Here is a 22710-nt window from a genome sequence, read left to right as displayed (position 1 = left end):
TTTCAAAATGGATTAGAGCCTTTAATCTCTTTGTCCACACGGTGAACACAGTGTTATTCAACTTATGGCCATTTAAATAGTTGGAAAAGCTGTAAGTAGTGGAAAAAGTGTCAAAGGTGTAGGGACATGAATACTGACATGATTTTGACCTGTAATATATATATATATATATATATATATATATATATATATATATATACCGTATATAATATATATAATACGGTAATATATGAAGTACCCAGGCACAGTCACAGTCATAGTACAGATAAAGCAGCAGTGCACAGGGGGGAAATGTGGCCACGGTGGGAAGAACGAGCAGTGCAGTTTTGGGAACAGAACAACATCTTGGCACATGAAGTAGCAGGTGAAACTTTAGATATGTGGAGACGGTTTTTTGCACAGTCAACCGCATGACACGACTGACGTCAGCACACTGGAGCCCCGAGCAGCTGGAGCTGCTGTGGAAAGTCACATGTGAAGAACGCAGGACTCTGACACTCTATTGACAAAGTGTCTACCCTGTGTAACCCTTTCTGTTCAACATGCAGTCCTCTCTGTGCTGATGCTTGTTTGCCTGAACGGATGCTAATGCCTGGGGTAATTACATACAGATGCTATGTGCATCCACCCACCCTCGTTCACCCCATGGATTGGCTGAGAAACATGGTTTGCCTGGAACTGAAACTTTATTGCCTGCAGGGAGGAGGGATGAGGGAGATCCTAGAGCTCCTTACGCTAACACTGTGGAGAGGATGTAGGGCAAATGTTAACCACCCCAGAGCTCTTGTCAGCTTTTCAAATGCCCCATGAAAACATTTAGGGAATCCAGACAGGCCTCCCTGTCTGATTGGTCAAACATATCAACCAATAGAAACACGAGGTGCGCTCCTTGATGTCAGAGTGGTAATATGAGCTCCACATGTTTGAGTGTGAATTGTAATGAAAACCCCCAGTTCTAGGTTTAAATCTTGCATTTATTCATGATATTGTCAACAAGTTTTGCTGTGGAATTAGCTGTGAGACTATTGTCAATGTTTATATGCGCTCATAGAGTGTGAGGCCATGGCAAGGCGCCATAATGACACAGTTCAAAGCAGATCAACAAGTGCTCAAATATCCGGCTGTGTCTCACGGACTGATAAACATGACACATACATAACAGGTGGGGCCTACAACTTGTCAGGCTGCCCCGCAGTCATGTGCAAAAGGTGCTATAAATTCAGCAGCTTCATCTTATCCTTCAACAGAAAGCACACAGGACGAGATAAGGACACGAGAGAAATCTACTGCCTAAAGGATTATATATATATATATATATATATATATATATATATTTGTTCCTCTGTACTGGATTATAATTTCCCTGGATAACTATTTAGGTAAGCTTTTGAAAAATGTTTTTCATGAATTAAATAATGAATTGTAATGAGGTGAAACCAACATTACAGATCTCCTTGGAGGACAAGTAAATCTTAAATGCATGTTCTTTGCAGTGAGTGGTGGTATGCTGGCCGACTCACTTCAAACCGAGTTTATGGCCCGAGGCATTTCCACAACAGAACCACGTCCACAGATCCGTGTTCTTCTGGAGAAAACCTGAAGCTTGCAGGTATGTGCAATGTTCTGCATGAACACGTATGTTTGTACTTACAAGTACAATAAGGTTTTACCACAGTTACTCTGGTAGCTGTTAGAATGTGTACAAACAGAAGTGATTAAGAATGAGAGCAATTAGAATCTGTGTGTTAGTCTTTAGCTGAGTAAAGACTTTCTTTAGTGTGTGTCTAGTTTGTTATTGATAGAGGTCCTGCAAAAATAGCATTAAGAGGACATTTTCCCATTATGTCTTCAACCCAGGCGTAGAAATGGTCGTTATGAAACCCAAAGACGTGGTGCCCTCTGCCACAGTAAAGTTCTTCGGAGCAGGCACGGCGGCCTGCATTGCTGACCTTATCACCTTTCCGTTGGACACCGCCAAAGTCAGACTGCAGGTGAGAAGCAAGAGGTTCAGCTTCAGATATGATCTTGCCATGACGTGCTGTTGACAGTCCTTGCATGTGGTCCTATTGTCCAGATTCAGGGAGAGTCTCAGAAAGGTGAAGGGGGCAGTGCGGTAAAGTATCGTGGGGTGTTTGGCACCATCACCACCATGGTGCGCACAGAGGGGCCCAGGAGTCTCTACAGCGGACTGGTGGCGGGACTACAGAGGCAGATGAGCTTCGGCTCCGTCCGAATCGGCCTTTACGACTCCATGAAGCAGTTCTACGCTCGAGCCACTGAGAGTGGGTTACATAACCAACAACCATTGTGTGGTAACTGAACCACTGCTTCATTGCGACTAATACATTCTTGCTGCTCAGGTGCTGGGATCGTGACTCGGCTCATGGCGGGCTGCACCACGGGAGCCATGGCTGTGGCTTTTGCACAACCAACAGATGTGGTGAAGGTGCGTTTCCAAGCCCAGGTACGACTGGCTGACGGCGGGAGGAGATACAACAGCACCCTGGATGCCTACAAGACAATCGCCCGAGATGAGGGAGTACGGGGCCTTTGGAAAGGTGTTTGCCATGTCACTTTAAATCTCTATAAAATGCATTATATCTCTTATTATGAGAAAGTTGAAGTCACCCTCCTCTCCTTTTTTTTTCTCAGGTTGTATGCCTAACATCACCCGTAATGCCATTGTAAACTGTGCAGAGCTGGTGACCTATGACACGATCAAAGAACTCATCCTGAATTACGACCTGATGACAGGTGAGGCGTTAAAGCAAATAGACTGCAGGTATTATCCCAAGTCCACATCTAAACATCGTGGAAGGGTGTGACTCGGCTTCTTTTCTCCCACAGACAACCTGCCGTGCCACTTCACCGCTGCCTTCGGTGCAGGCTTCTGCACAACAGTAGTGGCTTCTCCTGTGGACGTGGTCAAAACGCGGTATATGAATTCTGCAGACGGCCACTACAGGAGCGCCGTCAACTGTGCTCTCACCATGGTGAGAAATGAGGGACCTTCAGCCTTCTACAAAGGGTAAACACACGCGTACAGAACAGTGAACCAAACCACAGAAACATCACCCGTCTGAGACTCTTCTTCACTTTCCTTTTCCTTTGTCCCCTTCAGGTTCACGCCTTCTTTCCTGCGACTGGGGTCGTGGAACATTGTGATGTTTGTGACGTATGAGCAAATTAAAAGAGGCATGACCAGGGCACAGCAGTACTGGGAGTCCCCGTTGTGACCTCCGATGCAGAGGTCATCCAGGGTTGGAAAAGGATGTTATGAAGATCAAATGAACACACTCTCTAGAAGGATTTAAGGATGCAAGTATAAAGAGACATGTAACACATTGCAATGGTGATTCCATTACAAAAATGCATATTCAGGTGTGAAAGACGGATGTGAAATGTTTGATCTCTGATCCACATACTGAACGTAGGCAACTAAAACCTTTATCAGCTGGTGCATCGTTTGGAAGGTGGATTTCTGTGTTTACAAGAATGAACTGTCAGATAATATGAATGATGCTACTGCGTTATTTGAGGTAGTTTTTCCATGAGGACAGTAGACGGATTGGGTCTGGCAACACAGACCTAAACAGTGACCATTTCTATGTTCCTTACATTGCTTTCAATGTTTTGGTTTACAGTGTTTACCATCGTTTGTGTTCAGGGTTAATAGGTAAATCAATGTGCTGCTGCTCACTGTAAATAGCATGATTTATTGCTGGTCGATAAGTCATAAATATGTTGCCCTGCACTTGCAAATAATGCCAAAATAAATGAATTAGGTGTCACTTTTTTCTTTGTCTGATTTATTATTATTAATATTATACTGTGTTAATTGTGTTACATTCATCAACGTAGAATACAGTTTAAATAGTGTGATTGGATAACTTCAAAAGTGACTTCAGTGGAGCAAAAAATTAGATTGTCAAGCAAATATAAATTCATCCTCCTATCGCTTGTTAACATTTCAGTAGTTGGTGCCTTGAAAGCAGAGCTGTGATATTAGATTAACTTCTGACTCGTCACTATCAAACAATAACTTTGAAAGAAAGCAAGATCCTGCTCATTCGGTTCTGTTTAGAGGGCCATCATTGGGCCTGAATTATTCCCAGAATCAGCTGGTCTCACACTTGGATCAGTCAGATGTGTAGAATCATAAAGGACAACATGTTCCCATTCAGCCTCGTTCACACAGCAGTTCAGACACACAATACTCTTTGTGAATATATTTAAAAACAAAACAAAAGATCACTTCATAAACAATCCCGTTGTATCACCATTCATGCAGGAACATCAGGTCATGTTTTTAAGAATGCTGTGCTGAAACGAAGGCGCTGAACATACGGATCAAATTTGGGGGGCTGATGTTCTGTGTGTTCTTGGATGTTCAGCATGACTCAGCATTTACAATCTCTCTCTATGCTACTCCCTGTATGATAAAACTCAACGCATAAATGAGCCAGTGCAATCAATCCCATCTGTGCTTTTCAATGTGTGTTCATGTTGATGTTAGTCTGAGGACACAATATAGCGGACGCTTGATTACAGAGACAAGCAGATAAAGAGAAAACGTACAGCATCAGAAAACACAACCACAGGCTGTTTGTCACACGGGCAGGCTTCTTCCATTGGGCCAGCAGGCAGCACGTATAGCAGCAGTGGGGGTGGGACGCACCAGCAACACATGCCATGATGTAACAAGGACAAGGCGCTATTTAAAGAGGAGGCTCTTTCCCCACACCACTGCATCCTGTCCATTGATTCATTTGGCTATTGTCACTTGGAGAGACCTTTCACAGGCATTTTAACTTCCACAACTCATATAACGGTACAATATGTGACTTTTCTTCTTTTTTTTAACCGCATATTTTTGTTAATACTGTTCTCCAGCTATTGTTCTCTTTTGTTTTAATCAATTCATGTTTTGTTTTTCCAGGATTTGTAGTATGATTTTAAGGCTCATCACTTCTGAAAATTTGTCTATGGAAAAACAAATAAACCAATTTATAGCTGGGACAAAGTTTAGCCAGAGGGACGCCTTTAGAGAATCCTGATCTCCGATGTTTCTTTGCTAAACAACTCCTTTAAAGGTAAGAATGATTTACTAATATTCTGACTTAAAATAAGGTGGAATGTATTTTTAGCTCATGTGAGCCCAACATTTCCCTGTCTGCACAGAACGTCCTGAACAGCTGTCTTTCATTTAGCACTAAGACCTCTACTTAAGGAGGTCTCTTTGGCTTAAGAGAGGCGTTAAATGGGCCACACAATAGCTGAGGGCAATTTCCATAAAACACATAACATTTGGATGGAATGTGTTTTGGGCTCTATCTTTTTCAGATTCAGGAGGAACTGATTGTCCAGTCCACCCTGTTAAAAAAACACCCTTCAATCCCTTGAATAATCCAAATAACTCTGGGAAAATGGTTGGATTTGGACCTGCAGATGTGCCTCCATCAGCAGCGGTGAAGTTTGTGGGAGCAGGAACCGCAGGCTGCATCGCTGACCTGCTCACGTTTCCCCTGGACACAGCCAAAGTGCGGCTGCAGGTAAACACGCATTTCTTTTGCAAATATTAAACTTAACGTCCCATCAACAATTCAAATTCTTATATTGCATCTGAAAATATGTGAATATACTGAATAAAGTCGCCGACCCTTTCTTATCCTCACCTCCAATTTTCTTTCATCCTGCACAGATACAAGGAGAAGCCAGAGCGTCGGCAGTTGCAGTGAAGTATAGAGGGGTGTTTGGCACCATCACCACCATGGTGCGCACAGAGGGGCCTCGAAGCCTTTACAGCGGACTGGTGGCGGGACTACAGAGGCAGATGAGCTTCGCCTCCGTCCGAATTGGTCTCTACGACTCAGTGAAACAGTTGTACACTAAAGGCTCCGATCGTGAGTATCTCTGAATGCGTTCTCATCTTATCGAAGGGAGTCCTGCACAATCAGGCCTGACGCCTCCCTCCTCTCTGGTTCAGATGTTGGGATCGGCAGCCGGCTGCTTGCAGGGTGTACCACCGGTGCCATGGCGGTTGCTTTTGCTCAGCCAACAGATGTGGTGAAGGTCCGCTTCCAGGCCCAGGCCAGATCTCCTGGGCATGGCCGACGCTACTGTAGCACCATCGATGCTTACAAGACCATTGCTAAGGAGGAGGGCATTCGTGGTCTGTGGAAAGGTACAGTAGCTTGAGCTTAAGGGGATTGTTTATGCCCGTCCTTTCATTTCTCATTATACATCTTTTATCTGACTCATGCAGGTACAGCTCCAAACATTGCACGAAACGCAATTGTTAACTGCACTGAACTGGTGACGTACGACTTCATTAAGGATACACTCCTTAAGTCCACTCCCCTGACAGGTGAGACAATGGCTGCAGTACCACGTGATGCCCTATCTTCTTCTGTGTGGAGCCGTAACGCTCAGCCTTTACTCAACAGACAATCTGCCCTGCCACCTGGTATCGGCCTTTGGAGCCGGGCTGTGCACAACGGTGATCGCCTCTCCAGTCGACGTGGTCAAGACCAGATACATGAACGCCGCTCTTGGCCAGTACAGCAGCGTCCTCAACTGTGCTGCCGCCATGATGAGCAAAGAGGGACCACTCGCCTTTTACAAGGGGTAAACACGGACTGTGTGGAGAATATTGAGAGCTTTAATGAGGACATAAATCAAACGTAGAGGAGGGTGTAGAGAAAATTGGCTGTAAAGTTAATGTACGAAACAGTTCATTAACATGAATGGACTGAAATCAATCATGTTGTTTTTCTGTTTTGTCTTTTTTGAGGTTCATGCCATCCTTCTTACGCCTGGGCTCCTGGAACGTGGTGATGTTCGTGACATACGAGCAGCTAAAACGAGCCATGATGGCAGCGAATCACAACTGCACAACGATACTGTAACCATGATTGTCTGTCAGAAGGCTGAGTCGTAGCACAGTGGCGTTGTTTACAAATGTCTTTATGTTTAGTTGCCTCATCTCAAAGTATCACAGTTATACAGATTGTGTTGACACCTCTCTCACCCATGACACATGTATTAGAAAGTGGTCAACATTTAGAAGCCAGAGCTTGTTTGATCAGATTCTTCCTCTCGGCAGACAGCTGCTCGGGGAACTGGATGACAAACGTAATGATGAGGTTTCCTCTCTTGGTAGGATCCTGGGACAGTGGCATTCCCTCTCCGGTCACCACTTTGTTGTACGAAGGGCTGACGTGTTGGAATAAAAATCAGAGAAAAATGTTGTTGATTCAGATGCACAAACCAAAAACATAGCCTATCTTTCAAGAAATCTTTCTGTTTAAGTGTACCATTGATATAAAGTGTTTGAATTTCTTATGACCACCTCTCCCTGTTTGGCTTTTTATATTTAAATCAGCTGTGAGAGCGTCATAGGATGACAAACAATGTTATTACGGTATTTAGGACTCCACTTACTGCACAACGTCATTGATGGGAATATTGATTAGCCGGCCATCTAGTGTCTTCACATCCACAGAGAACCCAGTCAAGGCCTGTGGGAAAGGTTCAGTGTTCATTCTACCTAAACCAAATGTTTAAGCATGACTCCTAATTCAACATATTCTGCCTTTTATTAACATGACTCACCATCTGCAGAGTGATCTGAGCTTTGTAGATCAGGTCACTGTGTTGTCTCACAAACAGGGGATGACTCTTCTGTCGCACTATGAACACAATATCTGCAGGGATGCTGTGTGGTCCCTGAAGGTAAAATACAACTGGATGATCAACATGCAGTCAGGCTCATCTTTAGCCAAACAAAGAGGAAAGAGAGAGCAGGAATAATGGGGCTTTTTTTCCACATAAGCATGTGTGACCACCTTGAACAAGATCAACTGAGGCCACCTACTGGTGGCAATGCAGGAGAGCCAGTGGATATAATCCTTCATTACTGAGTTATTAAATGATATTTGAGAATTGACTAAGAATATTAGTAATGTATGCAAATATTGCTACTCTCACGTTTTCTTATGTTAATGATAATCCAGCAAAATTTGCTAAATTGCGCTATTACAGTGTCTGTAAAGAGGTATACACAAAAAAAACAACCCAAACCAAAACAAATGTTTCAGTGTTGGGGTCGTGTTTTTTTCTACAATTGTAATAACTGGTATTTTGGTCACCTGCTGGACTCCTCTGAAGTCTAGCACACTAAGCTGGTGATATTGAATCCCATGATGAGTGTTGGATAAATCAGCACCAGGGACAGCGACATAACATATCACATCTTATACAAGATAAGGAAATAAAAACAAAGGAAGCGTGCTATGACCTTACTTTGTTTTTAACATTATAATTCACCCTAACCTCAACCAACACTTACCATAACCAAACAAATCACACATTCTCAATTTTCTAAATGTTTTGAAAGGCAGGAATTGGCCAGCAGAAGAAAAACAACTAACATCAACTGATCAAATCCCAGTATTACAGCATTTGGTTATCAGTCCGTTATTATTATTATGAGTCTTGAATCTCAACTGAAAACAGTGATGTGTAGCTCTTTTACCTGATCGCCCTCTTTGGGGAAAACTATTTTGGTGCCTTCTTTCCATCCAGGCTTCACATCTATAGTCAAGATCTTGTCTTTGATACTGGACGTGTGTCCATCCTCATTCATAACCTGTCAAACAAATGAATAAATGTATGAATAAGCTGCGGGATAAGGGAAGATCTCACATACTGTGGAAGCTCGTACCCTGCGAGATATCTTAATCTTTTTTGTGCATCCGTGGAAGAGATCATCCAGGGACAAATTTAGTTCTCTCTCTATGTGGGGATCTTGTGTCTTCACCGCTCCTGGTTGCAGGCGACCCAGCTGAAGTTGTGCATCACTCGTAAAGAAGTCTAGGCAAACGTGAAATAAAGTCAATGTAAACAGCGTGCCATTTGGATAATCACATTCACCCCATGGTTTGTTTTTCTCACCTGCAAATGGGTTGTCGCCTCCAAAGAACTCTCTGAATGTCTTGTGTGCGTTCCCATGGTAGACATATTTGGAAGACCAGGCACCACTCCCGCCAAACTCAGGTGGGATGCCACCTTTTAGACCCTCCTCGCCAAACTTGTCATAGGTGGCCTTTTTTTGAGCTGCCACAAAAAAACAACAAAAACATAGAGAGACACACTGCCAGTCTCCATAGAGTGAAAGTCGGATGAAGATTTTTAAATCAAATATACCTTGTAGCCTTTAAATAGAAAAAAAAGTACATTAGAACTTTCATTATTTGGTCGTTTATCACCTAAGAAGAGCAGAGAAGTTAGCATTCCGTTTCATCCCCATACATAAACGGACTTAATACATAGATTTTCTATTCCACTTGTCTCTGCACTCCTGCTCCAGCATTGAAGGAGAAACACCGCCCCCTGCTGGACGCTCGGCTACTTACGGTCGCTCAGCACGTCGTAGGCTTCACCCAGCTCACCGAGCTTCTCGGTGCTTCCGTTTTCTCTGTTGCTGGTCGGGTGAAACTGCAACGCAAGCCGTCGATATCTAGTCAGGAAAGGAGGAAGACAATAACATGACACCGAGGACAAAGACGCCCGATGCTTCAAGTTTTAACGTCTAAAGCTAACAGTTAGCAAAGACATAAAACACAACTTACGCCCTTTTGATATCTGCGTCCGTTGCATTTCTGTTTAATTCCAGCGTCTCGTAGTAATCGCCACCCATGATGGAATTAGATGCTAAAAATGAACTTCAAAAATGTAGAGGAAAGCCCAAATATGAGCGCATGCAAAAGGGTAATAGAATTTTGCCACTCAGAGCAGCGGAAGTTAAGGTTGGTTTCCAGGGTAACAGGGAAACTCTCGCGGGACTTGTTACGGCTGGACCAATCGCGAACACGGATCCATGCTGTACCTGGATGGGTGTTGTATTTTTTGACGCAGGGCACCTCCAAACAGACAAGGCCACACGGATTAGGTAATGAAGCTGAACCCAATTTAGTTGATATTCCTGAATCTCGTTAAATCCTATTAAAATTCGCAATTAATGAGATGATTTAAAACCAATTGACACACAGTGAACCTGGGCTTCAGGGAATCGGCACTGTTACACACTTGACAAACTGGCTTTACAGGTGGCTTTAATTTCCATATAATCTCCCCAAATAAAATAGCTTCCTGTGATTACTGTCAGTCCGTGACTCAGCTAGTTTTGTTCAGTTCCTTTGGTTCATACTTTCTTGCCACCGCTGAGAACCAGGCTGAAGATTTACAGATCTCTGCAATACTACAGTATTTTATCTACTTAACAAAACTCAAATGCCATGCAAATAGTTGAAGCCAAATCTTAAAGCCATCAATAAGAGATTGACTAATTTCAGCAGTGTATTTTTATTCTTTCATTTAAAACCATTCCAGACAGAAACGTTAAGGGCTACTATGCTTTACAAATCAGACACGCCTCCATATAAACTCACACAAAAATTGCACTGTATCATAGCATGATCAAATAGCGATTTAGAGGTGGTAGAGGGGACGCCAGTGGCTCTCTACTCATTGTGCTAAAGGTAATCCAGATAGATGCATATTTTATTAGTGAATCTCGCACCAAAAGTGAAGATATTAACAGCCATAAAAAAGGAAACATGAATCCAATAGAAATAAATATTACAAGTCATTGTGGATTAAATACACATGTAGAATAATCACTAACAAAAGATCAATGCCAAAAAAATAACAAGCAAAAGATAAAGTAATTGTTGTTCATAAAACATATCAAACTTAACTATATAAACCCAAAGCCAAGGAAGCCCTCTACAATTAAACTCCAAAAGGCATATATCTCCATATCTAATCTTTACAGTGGGTTTCAGGATTATGACTCTTGATATGACAATATTTTCCTCAAACACTATCTTCAAAGAAATAGCTTTAATCTATGATAGCTGTACTCTTTAGGGAAAAAAATAAGATCTATTCAAAATAAAAGGTAATAGAAAATGGAAGCCAAGGTAAAAATAACCCATCTCCAGGGAGCAGTGTTGGCCGAGAGGGAGGACGGTTATGTGGATGGTGTAGTGATAGTAGTGCCCTTGGAATAGGTGCCATGTGTTTGTGCTGTCTGAGACCACGTGGTGGCGTTTGACCGTGTATTCACTCGTCATATTGTGCTGGTACATGTTTGTGAATGCAAATATGAACCGGCAATAAAAAAAGCAATTGCAACAGTAAAGTGTATGTGTCAACGCCAATGTCCCAATTCATTTCATTTCATCAACACAACGTTGCAACTTTTCCCACAAATTATTTCAGACAGTTAAAAAACAGCAAAAAGAAGCCAATCGACTGCAACAGCACAAATTATTTTAACTGACAAATGCACAAAACATCCACATTGTGCTTGTTAAGCTTAAAGCAATTTAACATTTTAAGAGAATATTCTCACTCTTAAACACCTACTTTGATTTGATATCTTTAAACACATTTTCCTTTCTTCCAGTTTGGTTCAATGAGTCATCTTTCGACACAAACTACGGCGATGTGACTCATTTACTCTTCTGCCACCACCATTGTCTGTTTGAAGTGACAGACAGCTGTGAATACAGTTTCAACGTACGTGTGTTACAGTGCAAATATTCAATGTAAGAGATCTACGACTGTCAGTGTACCGATGAGAGAGCAGCTTTCCACAATGGCAATGAGAACGGCTGTAGTGTCGGAGCTCTTTCAGGCTGGAGAACAGATGCAGGTTCAGTGAGAGGTACTGATGCAGAAAAACGAACCAGGCGGGAGGAAAAAAACAGACAGTAAGAGAAATATTTAGCAATGACATAAGCCGGCATTAGCAGGAACAGCCTCCGTCACTGACAGGTAGCTCTGGTGGCTTCTCCAGCTTTATGTCAATCACTGAAGGGTTTAGGAATGAAGGAACATCACAGAACAACTCGAAAAGGTATACGAGAGATTGTTAAAGCTAAAACTAAACTCTACAACTGCTTTCCAGGCTTTAGATTTTGCATAATTAGAACATAATACAAGTTTTGCAGGGCTGTGGATAATTGTTTACAGAGGTAAATATTCATTTGAATGCAATTTGCATATGACATTTACATTTAGGTCATTTAGCAGACGCTTTTGTCCAAAGCGACTTACAACATGACAAATTCCACACGCGGTGTTTCAAAACAAATGTAATTCCATGAAGAAAGATCATATTTTATGTTCCTGTCATGTGACATTAAACCCCACAGAGAGCAATTTGTAAAAAAAAAAAAAAAAGTTCTTAAGTCATATCTAATAAAAAAAAAGAACAAAACTGAGACTCAAAGTAGATTCACTGAATCTGAATGGAAATACTGTGAATGCAGACTAACTGCAGCCACAATAAACTAGTGAGTGAGTTGGAGCACAACATGTGCCCTGACTGGTCAAATAAATCTGAAGGGACACGTGGGTTAAAGAGTCACAGATAGCTGTCACACTGCTGCACGGGAACTACACATGTAACGACAAAAAGAGCGAGGAGACCTCCCGACTCTTCTGTCAGGACGGACACAGATGCTGACACGCAAACAAAGGATACTGTCCTCTCTACTCTTGTCCTGTGTGGTATCCATGCCAGGGAGGGCAGCTGCAACACGACGGAAGAGCTGGAGGGAAGGAGAACCAGATGTATACTGTCAGACGAGGAAATACAGGCAGATGAAATCAGGATAGCGTGCTGCGTTTATTCCCATTACATGACTTGTCAAAAGGATTGCTTGAAGCTCGCACAGAGGAAGACAGCCACCAGAGCTTTTCCAAATTTGATTTGAATTGAGCAGCATATTTTTCCAACTACTGCAAGGCCATATTCCTGCACGACAGAAGAGGCTTGAAAAGAGGGTTGTAACTGTGCCTTCCTGAGACCTTTCATTGACAGAACTTGGGGGATTTCAAGTGATTGATGGATTTAAATTAAGGATGTCAGTTTTGGTTAATTTTGCTTTCAATAGCCTGGCATCCATTAACGGGTAACTAACCGATTAATGTTTAAGTAAACAACAACAACAGCAGAACGCAAACTGAGGTGAAATACAAGACAGACTTTCCTTTTACTCTGGCTCTCCTTATTGAGCTTTACTGCTGCATTTCAAAGAGCTATATCCATCCAGTTATTATGTTTTGTAACTGTCTGTTATTTTCCATTTACTTTGCTAAAGTTTATTGCCTCATTTTGATCAGGTTATGGGTGCAGCTTACGAATATCGGCCACCAATTGTTACCAGCGGTATTCATTCTAAATGGTTTGATCGGGGGTCTTTATAAAGGGTGAGCAGACAGAGCAGACCAAATGACTCATCAGTTCTTTCAGTTTTTTTATGTTTTCAATAGTTATTTGTCTGCTTTCATGTCTGCTCCTTAATTTACTCTGAGAGCGACACAGCTGGACATGCAGCTCCATGATTCCCACGGTTTGCGAAACACCTGGACACTGTCATCTCGTTGCTCACACCCCGGGCTCGGCAACGTGTCTGAATGGCTCATTTGGTTGATGTACAGACTGTAAATTAACCTGTAGACTGACAAGCGTAACTCAAAAAAGTTCTGGTTAACCGCTGACATCCTTAATTCAAATTATTTTTTTGAGGGACGGTGTTAAAGGTATGAAGATGCTCAACATGCCCTTCTACCCCCACTAAAAAAAGCATAAAATAGAACTAAACTTTATGCACATGCAAAAAAAATACTGCTAATGTACTAATCAGTGTAGTGGGGAGTATATGTCCCTTTACACAGCAGCCATTTTGACATGTGATAGCTGCATGATATAATGATATTAATTACATGTTTGTGTTTACCCTACAATGTCATCAAAATGACTGCTGTGAAAAGGGCCTTTTGGTTTGAAAACCCTGACCCACCTCCAGAGCTGTGTGATCAAAGGTTGCCCAGAACAAATAATGGCTTCTAGCAGGTGGGAGAGAGCTAGAAAAACAAATCCACTTCACTTGCAACCAGAGGAAGCCGATGTTTAAAGCAGACCTTTATGCACGCATGCGTGTGTGAAATAGAAGCCAATCAGAAGAGAGCATGAGCACTATGAACACACACACAAAAGGTGCACGCGCTCTACCTGTTTGACATTGTAGCCTGTCTTTGCACTTGTTTCAATAAACAGAACATTCATCTCTTTCGCTCTCTGTTCTCCCTCCTCTGTGGTTATCTGTCTGTGATGAGCCACGAGTCACCGTGAACAACAACACAAACATCCACGTGGACAAGCAGATATTGACACAAAGACAAGGGAAAGAAAACACAGACTGTGAGTATGTTGAAGTGGATGAACAAGCCGTGCCCCGTCCCGTTGCTACTGCCACCTGTGCTAGAGACCAGAAGTTGTGCTGTAAAACTTGAGACTGTTCAATGTCCAGAAACACAGACACAAGGCTTTGCATTGGAAAGTTAATTAATGATGACTCAGCTGGTAAGTTTTTTTTAAAGGCTATTTCAGAAGTTATAAATTATTCTAGGGTGACTTTTTAAGATCTTTAATTAAAGCTGAACTCCCCAAACAGCTGACCTCTGGTTTTGGCAGGCAACCTTTTGGAGGCGGAGCCCAGGCAGCAGCATCAACAGCAGGACTACAGAGCACGACTCACACACACTCTTACCTGCTTTACGTTGTAGCCCGCTTTCGCACTAGTCTCAATAAACATTACATTTAGTTCTTTGGCTTTCCGTTCACCCTCTTCAATAGATACTTGCCTGCGGCAGATAAAGAAGTTAAGAGATGCACAGCGAAAGAAAAACAATTTACTTCATTAAACAGGTGGATGAAGTAGATCACACAGTAGACACTTTCAGATCAAATATTCACAAACATCACAGCTGTCAACTACCGATTTATTTAGAAGCTTTATCTGTTAAAGCTTACATAATCAATATCTCCAAACAAGGTGGGTTGAAACAGAGAAATAGGACTTCTAGTGTGGGGGAAAACAGTCAATGAGAGCTTTGACATCCACAAAGGGCTGAGATAAGTTGCTCGGCTTCTGAAAAGGCTGAGGAAGTCAGTATTGACAAGCCGGCAGCAACGATCAATGACTTCATTAGTATGTCTCTTAATGGAGAAGACCCACTTACAGCAGGAGAGCAGGAAGAAGAGATTACCTTTTGTCTGCAAGGTCTGTCTTGTTTCCCACCAGCATGATAATGACATCACTTCCTCTCTCCGTTCTCACATCATCAATCCATTTTGTGGTTTGCTGGAAGGAGTTGACATCTGAAAGAGAGACGAGGGAGGAACAGCAAGCGGAGCTTCAGTATTCAGGTGACGCAAACCAGCTGTGAAAGCAGTTTTTGACAGGAAGGAAGAAGAATACAAATAGTACACATCTGGATTTTGGATTGATTTTTTGGGGAATTTAAATTAAATGTGGGCTTACTTCACATTATGCAACAAAAATGTACCAACATTAATTAGCAATTAAGCAGATTTGACCAGATCGTATCTGAACATTAAATAATACAAAACACATAGCAGAGGATGAGGCAAATGTGGCACAAACTCCAGAGTGCACAGGTGGTCTACCTACTTGTGATGTCATACACTACGACAGCAGCAGCAGAGTCTCTGATGTAACTAGGGATGAGGCTACGAAACCGCTCTTGCCCCGCCGTGTCCCACAACTGCAACCTGATCTGTGGGACAGGAAGAGGATGGGAGGAGAAACAAAAGAAGAGAAAAACAAAAACAAAATGGATGAAAATAAAAAATGAGGTAAGTTATGGTGACATAAAACAAATTGGAAAAAAGAAAAACTGAATAAAGTCAGACAAATGGGAAAAGATATAGAATTCAGAGAGAGCAATGTGCATGCAGGTAGTGAGCGAGAGAGCGAGAGAGAGAGAGAGAGAGAGAGAGAGAGAGAGAGAGAGAGAGAAAGCGCTGTCTGGGCCTGAGGAGGGGGGAATAAATAAATAATCACCCTTCACTTGTCATCAACCCTGCTCTCTTGATCAAGTAAGGTGTTCAATTTCAAAACAGGAATGAAGAGAACAGATGGAGGGGTAGGAAGGAGAGGAAGAAAACGTGTGTTGAGGGGAGAAACAAACAACAAAGAGAGGGAGGACAGTCTTGGGGGTACGGCATCCAGCTCACACTCGGGAGGCAGCACTAATGCTGTAAGCGAGGGAGAGTGAGCTTCCCTTGATATTAGTCTGGACAAAGACAAGAACAACAAACACTCAAGGACTGATCAAACACCAGTGGTTAAAAAAAGAAAACTTACTGTTCGGTCTTCAAGGTACATGGTTTTCGAAAGGAAATCTATTCCTATCGTGGCCTGAAAATGGGTGACAAGTAGGTAAATATGCATAAACTTCCATTCCATCAACATTTAATTTTTGGAGGCATTTGCTAATTATCATGGTGATTAAATCAGGTCTCACTTGGTAGGTGTTGTCGAAGCTGTCATACATGAACCTGGTGATGAGGGAAGTCTTTCCCACTAAAAACAAACAAACAAAGTACTGTAAGTGCAATTATGATACTTGCAATTCAGTTTTCATGATTTATCGGTTCTCATTCAAAATAACCAAAATAATGCATGGCTATAATGAGTATGGAGGTGTGACTAAATGACGAATTGCTAATAACTTGAATAATCACACATATGATCAAAATTCCTAATCAACTATTTCAACTCATAAACAAAGTTGCTGCCTAAATAGAACCCATGACCAACAAAACATGTGGGTCTGTGTCTTGTAAAAAATGAATAACATTAAAAGGATTATTATATCTACTGTAAGACATGCAGAGTTGAAAGCAGAAGCAACATCTAGGTTGAGAACAGTCCATGAGCCACAGATGAAGAATCCTTACAATGGACTAAAGCTGAAAGCAGCAGCTCATGCAACTCCCACTGCCCCTTTGAAATGCCTTGTCCATTCAAGGGTGGGGTACACAGTTATTTGTAGGAGAGGTCGGAGGGTTGAGGAGTGCTGAGACATGTAGGGCCCTCAATTTATTTCCCTTGCTTCCCTTCATGTGCCCTGCCCTGAACTGACAGACGTTGATGATTTGTGGTGCTCCACATCAAAGCTTGCACCTCCACATTCTCTGAACATGACAGCTGTACCAATCATGACACTTCTTTCAACCTTGCTGCTATTTAGCCTACTGGAAAAACATCGCTCTTAGGCCATTATTACAGGGAGAGACACTAATACGTTGCCTTGGGCTCCCCAGCCGCGGACTACCTTGCTGAGCTCAAGTTACACTATCAGTTACAGCATCAAGTGATCATAACATGGCCAAAGCCAACACTGCAGTTTACAACGAGCCACAGCTGATCAAACACTGTCTGACAAACACAAAGTCTGTTTTGACTTGATGGAAGTGGAGTCATATTACCGGAAACATTACCAATCAGATCAGCTGGCTCAGTATCAGGGCTGACACTAACATTAGTAGTCAGATGGGGTATTGTCAGACCAGAAGAAATTAATCCGTATAAAAATACAGCTTCATTAATGTCATAAGATTCCACTATCAGTTCCATTCACTGTGTCATGACAGGCCACCAAATGTAGAGCTGTACTCATTTTGATCAGAATTACGAAGTGGCCCAGGGCTTTTTTTTTTAAATTGCAGGAGGTACAATATTTGTTAAAGGCAACAACATACCATTTTAAACTCAATATTATCATGTTGTAGAGATTTCCTGGCTGATACATCATATTCTACATACAATAGTTAAAAACATACACAACATACATAAATATTATCCCAATGAGCTCCTCACAGTGAGGTACACAGATTTGAAATTTGGGATAAAGAGAGTATCAGTATCATATTACTACTTTGTATCAGCAGCTAGTCCAAGTTGAGGTATCAGAATGGGTATCGGCAGAGAAAAAGTGGGATCGGTGCATCTCAATCCTACATGATGCCCCAAATTCAGCTTACACTGTTTGCTATGTGTTGGCACGCTAAACACACAGCTGTGGCAGCAGCGGAAGCCCTGGCAGCACAGAGTTGAACTACATAATGAACCCCCCCCCCCACACACACCTTTGAAAACAGGTACATGATTGTTACCTATGGATCTATACCCAACAAATCCCTGCGCCCCTTTTCTTCTCCAACACAACACACCCTATGTTCAGTTTGGCTGGAAAGAGGAGAAAGTATGGAGTGCAGGAATGTCACTGGACAGGTTTGGTAATTGGGATCCACTCTGAACGGGAGTGTCCCCAGGGTGGACTACCGAGCTGACTGTAATCACTGTCATAGACTTTGGCTGAGATTGATAGCATTCTTTTGAACACAGCTGTCTTGGGAGGTATTGTATAGAAGTATGTTAACCCCTCCATATCACCTTAACTGACACTTCTACTACTGCCTCCGTTAATAGTGTTATCACAGCTAGCCATGGGAGTTAGCCAACCAGTCCATTTCCACAGACATGACTAATCCCATCAGAAATGAATTGCATTTCCACGACGCCTACGTGGACAAGTATTTAGTAACAAGTGTCGCAATGCTATCGCTCTGCCAAGTTTAATGATATGCGGCTAACGTTAGCTAAGCTAACTGGTTAATCACCCTACCGAAGCCATCAAAACTCTGGTGGTAGCTAGCGTTAACTTTACTTAACGCTCCCGCACAGCATCATTCAGATTCGACAGATAAAACACACGTTAACGTTGCCATCAGACTTACCACTCTGTTCCCCGAGAAAGACCAATTTAAATTTTCTTAAAGGGTTTCCGAAGTCTCCGGCCGCAGACATGACTGTATGAAACAAGCCCTGGCGTTACTTTTCGGGAGCTCCCCAGCTAGCCAGCTAATGCTAGCTAACCAGCAGTAGTCAGATATCAAAGGTCCGGGATCCGTACCGTTTTACCGGCTTGCCAACTCTCTACACAAACCAACTGACAGAGTTTCGTGCTCTAAAAATCCTTCCTTTAAGCTGCCGGACACTTTTTGATAACTCACTAACTACTGCGGCCAGGTTAGCATTCCTGTCAGATCTGTGACATGACCACCACAGCTAGCCAGCCGACGCAACTCTTCTTCTTCATACACAAAGTTGACACTGTTTGTCATGACTGCCATATTGTTATGCTGCCCTCTACTGGTAGAGAAAACACATTATGACAAAAAAGGCAGCCGTGTGGTGGAGAAACACACTGAATAGTTTAACACGAACAGACACAGGTTGGACTATAAACCATCGTTATTTCACCAGTCGGACACATCGTGTACAAACAGAAGGCTAAAGGCAAAACCAAAAGAAGCAGCCTGTGAATCAAGCATGTTGTGTCTTTGTATGGCCACAAGAGGGCGTACCCACCCCAACGCCAACATATCACCCACCAAGCAACCTCTACGATAACCTCACTCATTGGGAGATTGTTAGTGGCCTACTGCTATTGAAATTTCATTATGAAATAGGCAAGTATCGCTTTTGTCATTCCTCATCCAACACAAAATACATACTGACCACGGACGTTTTGTATTTGAATTTCCTGTTAATGCTCCAATTCACAAATGTATGTTTTATATTAAATATAATTTTCCCTGGAGAAGATTGTAGCATATTTGATTTGACAACGTTTGATGTTGTATATTTGCGTAATGTACAGTCTTATATTTTGCAGGTTTTGCTGACAACCTTTCAACATCAGGCCAACCAGCGTGATTACTTTTGTGAAAATATTAAATCACAGTTATGGGTAGCAGTAGCCAAGCGTGAAAGCTGAAGTCAGACTTGTTAGCTTTATTTTGCCATTTTTATTTCAAATTTGTATAATTCTGTAATGTTTACAGGACCCACTGTAGCATCTCATTTGACCTCCAGCTCACCGTAGAGCTGCAGAAGGTTGAAGCCCTGTGGATTAATTCACTAGCTTCACCTAAAGATAGACAAATAAATCAATATAATGGTATTGATGGTTTATGAGTTATATATATTGTAAGTAGAGTATCATCAGGAATGATTCATTTATTTATCAGCAACAACTAGTCTTGGTCTTCTACTAAGCCACGAGTCATCAAAATGATACTGGCATTAATTAATAATCACCTCTGCATCCCTTATTCTATCAAATGCCCTTGTTGTGAGGATAATCAAGTCACTCTTATAAACATTACGTGAGCATAATTATTGATTACCCCTACAGATATACAGTATATATATATATATATATATATATATATATAGCACATCATCAATATATATATAACTGCTTATTTTTTATAGCGGATCCCTGCAGCTATATTTGCAGTTTGTTGCCTAATAGACATGCACTGGAAAGGAAACATGCATTTTTGCTTTTTTCCTCACTGGAACCCGAACTGACGCAATAATCTGAATTGACTTTGTGTTACCTTTGATGTTTTTATATTATTATATATGGTGATGCATTACGAGTGTGTGAGTACAGTATGTGTGTTTATGGATGCCCGACGCTGGCTGTTCTAGGTCACTGAAGACACACCTGCGACTCTCTCTCACTCATGTGCCATCCAGCTCTTCTCAGAGCGCCAACCGGCTGATGCCAGCGCTTCAGCTGCTCTGCTTGCGACCCAAGCGTCGCCAAACTAGAGCCATCACACTCCACTGCCTGCCTCCCCTCCATGCACTCCCCAACAGCACTCCTACACCATATGTCCTTGGTAAGGGAAAGCCCCCAAGTCCCCCCGCTGAAGATGCTGAACTAACAAAATCCTCTTTCGCTCTATCTCCCCCACTCAGTCTCTCTCTCTCTCTCTCTTGCTCTCACACACACACACATGCAGTGGGACTTTGCATATCTTCACATGCAAAACTACATCGGTCACAAATGTAGAGATCTCTGTGTAAAGGTTATGATTGTGAATTTGCCCACCTCACTGCTATATGTGTTAGCTGTTTTCAGAAAAACAACAGCATTTGAGGTTGTGTCGAATTTTCTCCCCCAAAACACCCAAAGGTATGCAGCTTATTCTGCAACAAATAAACTGTCAACTAGAAGAGCATGTCTAGAGAAGAGTAGACTAGAAAAGAAGCGTGACTAAATGGAATTGCGGCACAAATGAATTGAACTTGTCACCTCAAGGTATGACTTCATGGTGGTGTGCTGGTTTCATGTCACGCCACTGCATCGTTTACTCGTCTCAGATGGGAAAACCTATGACTCACATCTTGGAAATAAAAAAATAGTGGTTCCTTCTTTTCTCTTGTTATGAACCCTTTTTTTCTCTTCTCTTAGATGAGGACACACGTATGTATTTGTCTACTGTATAGGTGTTAGAACATGTTAATTACACTCCATACATCTGGCTGTTTTGTGTGTGTGTAACAGAGGGACACCAGCTCATTTCCATATCACCTTAATATAAATCTAATGAATGCAGCTTTCAATGTCACAGCAAAGCAGAATACGGCGTTCATCTCTCCGGAGAGGGAGAGGGAGCACGGGGTGGTAATGAAGGATGGGGTAAATGGACTGAATGAGGAGAGGATATACAGGATGAGGGTTGGGTCAGTGTAAAATAGGTATGTTGTCATCCCCAATACAGTAAGATGGAGAAAGGGAGAAGATAGATGGGGGATGGGGTGGAGCAGAGCCACGATTGCCCTGTAATCCTCCTCCTGAAAGCATGGATTGGATGATGTGTGACCGAGAGTGAGGGAAGAGAGGAAGAGAGCGTTTAAAGAGTGCAGCAAACACCGCCGAGCTTCCAGACTGGAACAAAGGATTGCAGCGGAGACGGGGCAAAAGGCACGGTTAGATCTCCAATCCCCTGTTTTCCTGTGCAACATCAGGCAGGAACAGACACAGCACTACAGTGGGAGGCATTCTTGCAAGCATAAGTGAAGCGGCGATCAGGGTAGCAATCCAAGCACATTTACCAGGGGAGGGAGGGAAGGAAGGAGCGAGAGGGAGGAGAGAGAGAGAGCAGATAGATCTATGAGCAAAGGAGGAGGGGGGTGTTGCATGCTCACGGATGACAGAGATAGAGCGATTCCATGAGCGAGAAAGAGACACAGAGGAAGAGAGGGAGAGCACAAAGCGGAGATGGGGACTGAACACTGAGATAGAGGCGGTTGCAAGGGCTGAGATCTGCACACAGACGTGAGCAAAGGAGGGGAAGGAGGAAGAGAGTGGAGGTTGAAGGAGAGCGGTAGGAGGAGGGGGAGAGAGGGATGCGAGATGATGGAGCCCAGAAATAGGCTTCACAGGACAGCTTTTCATCCCCGCTCTCTGCGGCAGACATGACTCTGGGCATTGGACTGTGCTGAAATTAGCCAGGGGGACAACACAGGACAGCAGGTCTGCAGCACACTGCCTCGGTTCAGCCTCACTGGATGCAGCAAGGCAGCTGATTTATTACTGAGAGACTGGGTGGCAGCGTGTTTGCGTGTGTGGCTCTGAATGTGTGCAGGTTTTTATGGGTCTGTGTAGCGTTCAGAGCTGTGGGAGCGACCATTCCTCTAGTCGTAAAATGACATTCAGCAGGCAGGAGCTTTGTGTGCTGGTGTGGAGCTGCAGTCCTCAGTAGGGAAGTGGGAAGAGTGCGATTCAGGGCTGTCATCGAGCGCAAGAGCTGGTCGCTGAGGTGAGCCAAGGAGGATCAGCTATATGCAGTGTGTGTGTCTGTGTGTGTTTAGGTGATAGCAAGGGTGTAGCAAAGGCAAAGATCCTACACAATGCAAGGACGAGCGCAGAGCAGCACAGATGGCAGAGAGTGCAGGTAAA

At 42.8% G+C, this 22710-nt stretch overlaps 4 protein-coding genes across 5 annotated transcripts; 2 read left to right on the top strand and 2 right to left on the bottom strand.

The window, feature by feature from the left end:
- The first annotated feature begins 1863 nt into the window (after positions 1-1863).
- Positions 1864-3781, top strand: LOC311025748 (dicarboxylate carrier UCP2-like). Its single transcript, XM_084028833.1, has 6 exons — positions 1864-1991; positions 2075-2282; positions 2361-2558; positions 2653-2754; positions 2848-3028; positions 3122-3781. The coding sequence occupies exons 1-6, from the start codon at positions 1866-1868 to the stop codon at positions 3234-3236; spliced, it is 930 nt and encodes a 309-aa protein (XP_083884959.1). The 5' UTR covers positions 1864-1865; the 3' UTR covers positions 3237-3781.
- A 1165-nt stretch (positions 3782-4946) lies between these two features.
- On the top strand, positions 4947-7056 carry ucp2 (uncoupling protein 2). Its single transcript, XM_084029878.1, has 7 exons — positions 4947-5093; positions 5344-5552; positions 5702-5903; positions 5987-6184; positions 6266-6367; positions 6447-6627; positions 6794-7056. The coding sequence occupies exons 2-7, from the start codon at positions 5427-5429 to the stop codon at positions 6906-6908; spliced, it is 924 nt and encodes a 307-aa protein (XP_083886004.1). The 5' UTR covers positions 4947-5093; positions 5344-5426; the 3' UTR covers positions 6909-7056.
- On the bottom strand, positions 7055-9791 carry dnajb13 (DnaJ heat shock protein family (Hsp40) member B13). Its single transcript, XM_084029877.1, has 8 exons — positions 9633-9791; positions 9417-9520; positions 8956-9117; positions 8726-8874; positions 8537-8650; positions 7615-7728; positions 7444-7520; positions 7055-7215 (listed from the first exon to the last, which is right to left on the bottom strand). Exons 1-8 carry the CDS (start codon positions 9698-9700, stop codon positions 7056-7058), a joined length of 948 nt encoding a protein of 315 aa, XP_083886003.1. The 5' UTR covers positions 9701-9791; the 3' UTR covers position 7055.
- Positions 9792-10349: 558 nt separating this feature from the next.
- Positions 10350-19026, bottom strand: LOC311026331 (ras-related protein Rab-6A). 2 transcript variants are annotated; one of them, XM_084029833.1, is made up of 8 exons: positions 18686-19026; positions 16408-16466; positions 16248-16301; positions 15552-15657; positions 15127-15238; positions 14628-14721; positions 12557-12623; positions 10350-11880 (listed from the first exon to the last, which is right to left on the bottom strand). In XM_084029833.1, exons 1-8 carry the CDS (start codon positions 18753-18755, stop codon positions 11816-11818), a joined length of 627 nt encoding a protein of 208 aa, XP_083885959.1. In that variant the 5' UTR covers positions 18756-19026; the 3' UTR covers positions 10350-11815. The 2 variants fall into 2 exon arrangements, with proteins under 2 accessions (XP_083885959.1, XP_083885958.1); XM_084029832.1 differs by lacking the exon at positions 14628-14721 and adding an exon at positions 14090-14183 and having other exon boundaries at positions 18686-19025.
- Positions 19027-22710: the final 3684 nt, after the last annotated feature.

This window comes from Eutrigla gurnardus (genome assembly GCF_963514095.1).
Source record: "Eutrigla gurnardus genome assembly, chromosome: 15".
Classification (NCBI taxonomy): Eukaryota; Metazoa; Chordata; class Actinopteri; order Perciformes; family Triglidae; genus Eutrigla; species Eutrigla gurnardus.
This window is presented reverse-complemented; position numbering and strand designations above follow the sequence as displayed.

Bases quoted from the DNA above. Each gene is read 5' to 3' on its own strand.
- LOC311025748 (XM_084028833.1), top strand. From the start codon at position 1,866: ATGGTCGTTATGAAACCCAAAGACGTGGTGCCCTCTGCCACAGTAAAG. The intron at 2,755-2,847 runs GTGAGGCGTTAA...TTTCTCCCACAG, and splicing joins GAATTACGACCTGATGACAG to ACAACCTGCCGTGCCACTTC. The intron at 3,029-3,121 runs GTAAACACACGC...TGTCCCCTTCAG, and splicing joins CCTTCAGCCTTCTACAAAGG to GTTCACGCCTTCTTTCCTGC.
- ucp2 (XM_084029878.1), top strand. From the start codon at position 5,427: ATGGTTGGATTTGGACCTGCAGATGTGCCTCCATCAGCAGCGGTGAAG. The intron at 5,553-5,701 runs GTAAACACGCAT...CATCCTGCACAG, and splicing joins CAGCCAAAGTGCGGCTGCAG to ATACAAGGAGAAGCCAGAGC. The intron at 5,904-5,986 runs GTGAGTATCTCT...TCTCTGGTTCAG, and splicing joins GTACACTAAAGGCTCCGATC to ATGTTGGGATCGGCAGCCGG.
- dnajb13 (XM_084029877.1), bottom strand. From the start codon at position 9,700: ATGGGTGGCGATTACTACGAGACGCTGGAATTAAACAGAAATGCAACG. The intron at 9,118-9,416 runs GTAAGTAGCCGA...TTTTTGTGGCAG, and splicing joins CTACGACGTGCTGAGCGACC to CTCAAAAAAAGGCCACCTAT. The intron at 7,729-8,536 runs GTAAAAGAGCTA...TTTTACCTTCAG, and splicing joins TCCCCAAAGAGGGCGATCAG to GGACCACACAGCATCCCTGC.
- LOC311026331 (XM_084029833.1), bottom strand. From the start codon at position 18,755: ATGTCTGCGGCCGGAGACTTCGGAAACCCTTTAAGAAAATTTAAATTG. The intron at 15,239-15,551 runs GTAGGTAGACCA...TCTCTCTTTCAG, and splicing joins CGTAGTGTATGACATCACAA to ATGTCAACTCCTTCCAGCAA. The intron at 11,881-12,556 runs GTATCCTTTGTT...TAAACCCTTCAG, and splicing joins GGACAAGAGTAGAGAGGACA to TGATTGACATAAAGCTGGAG.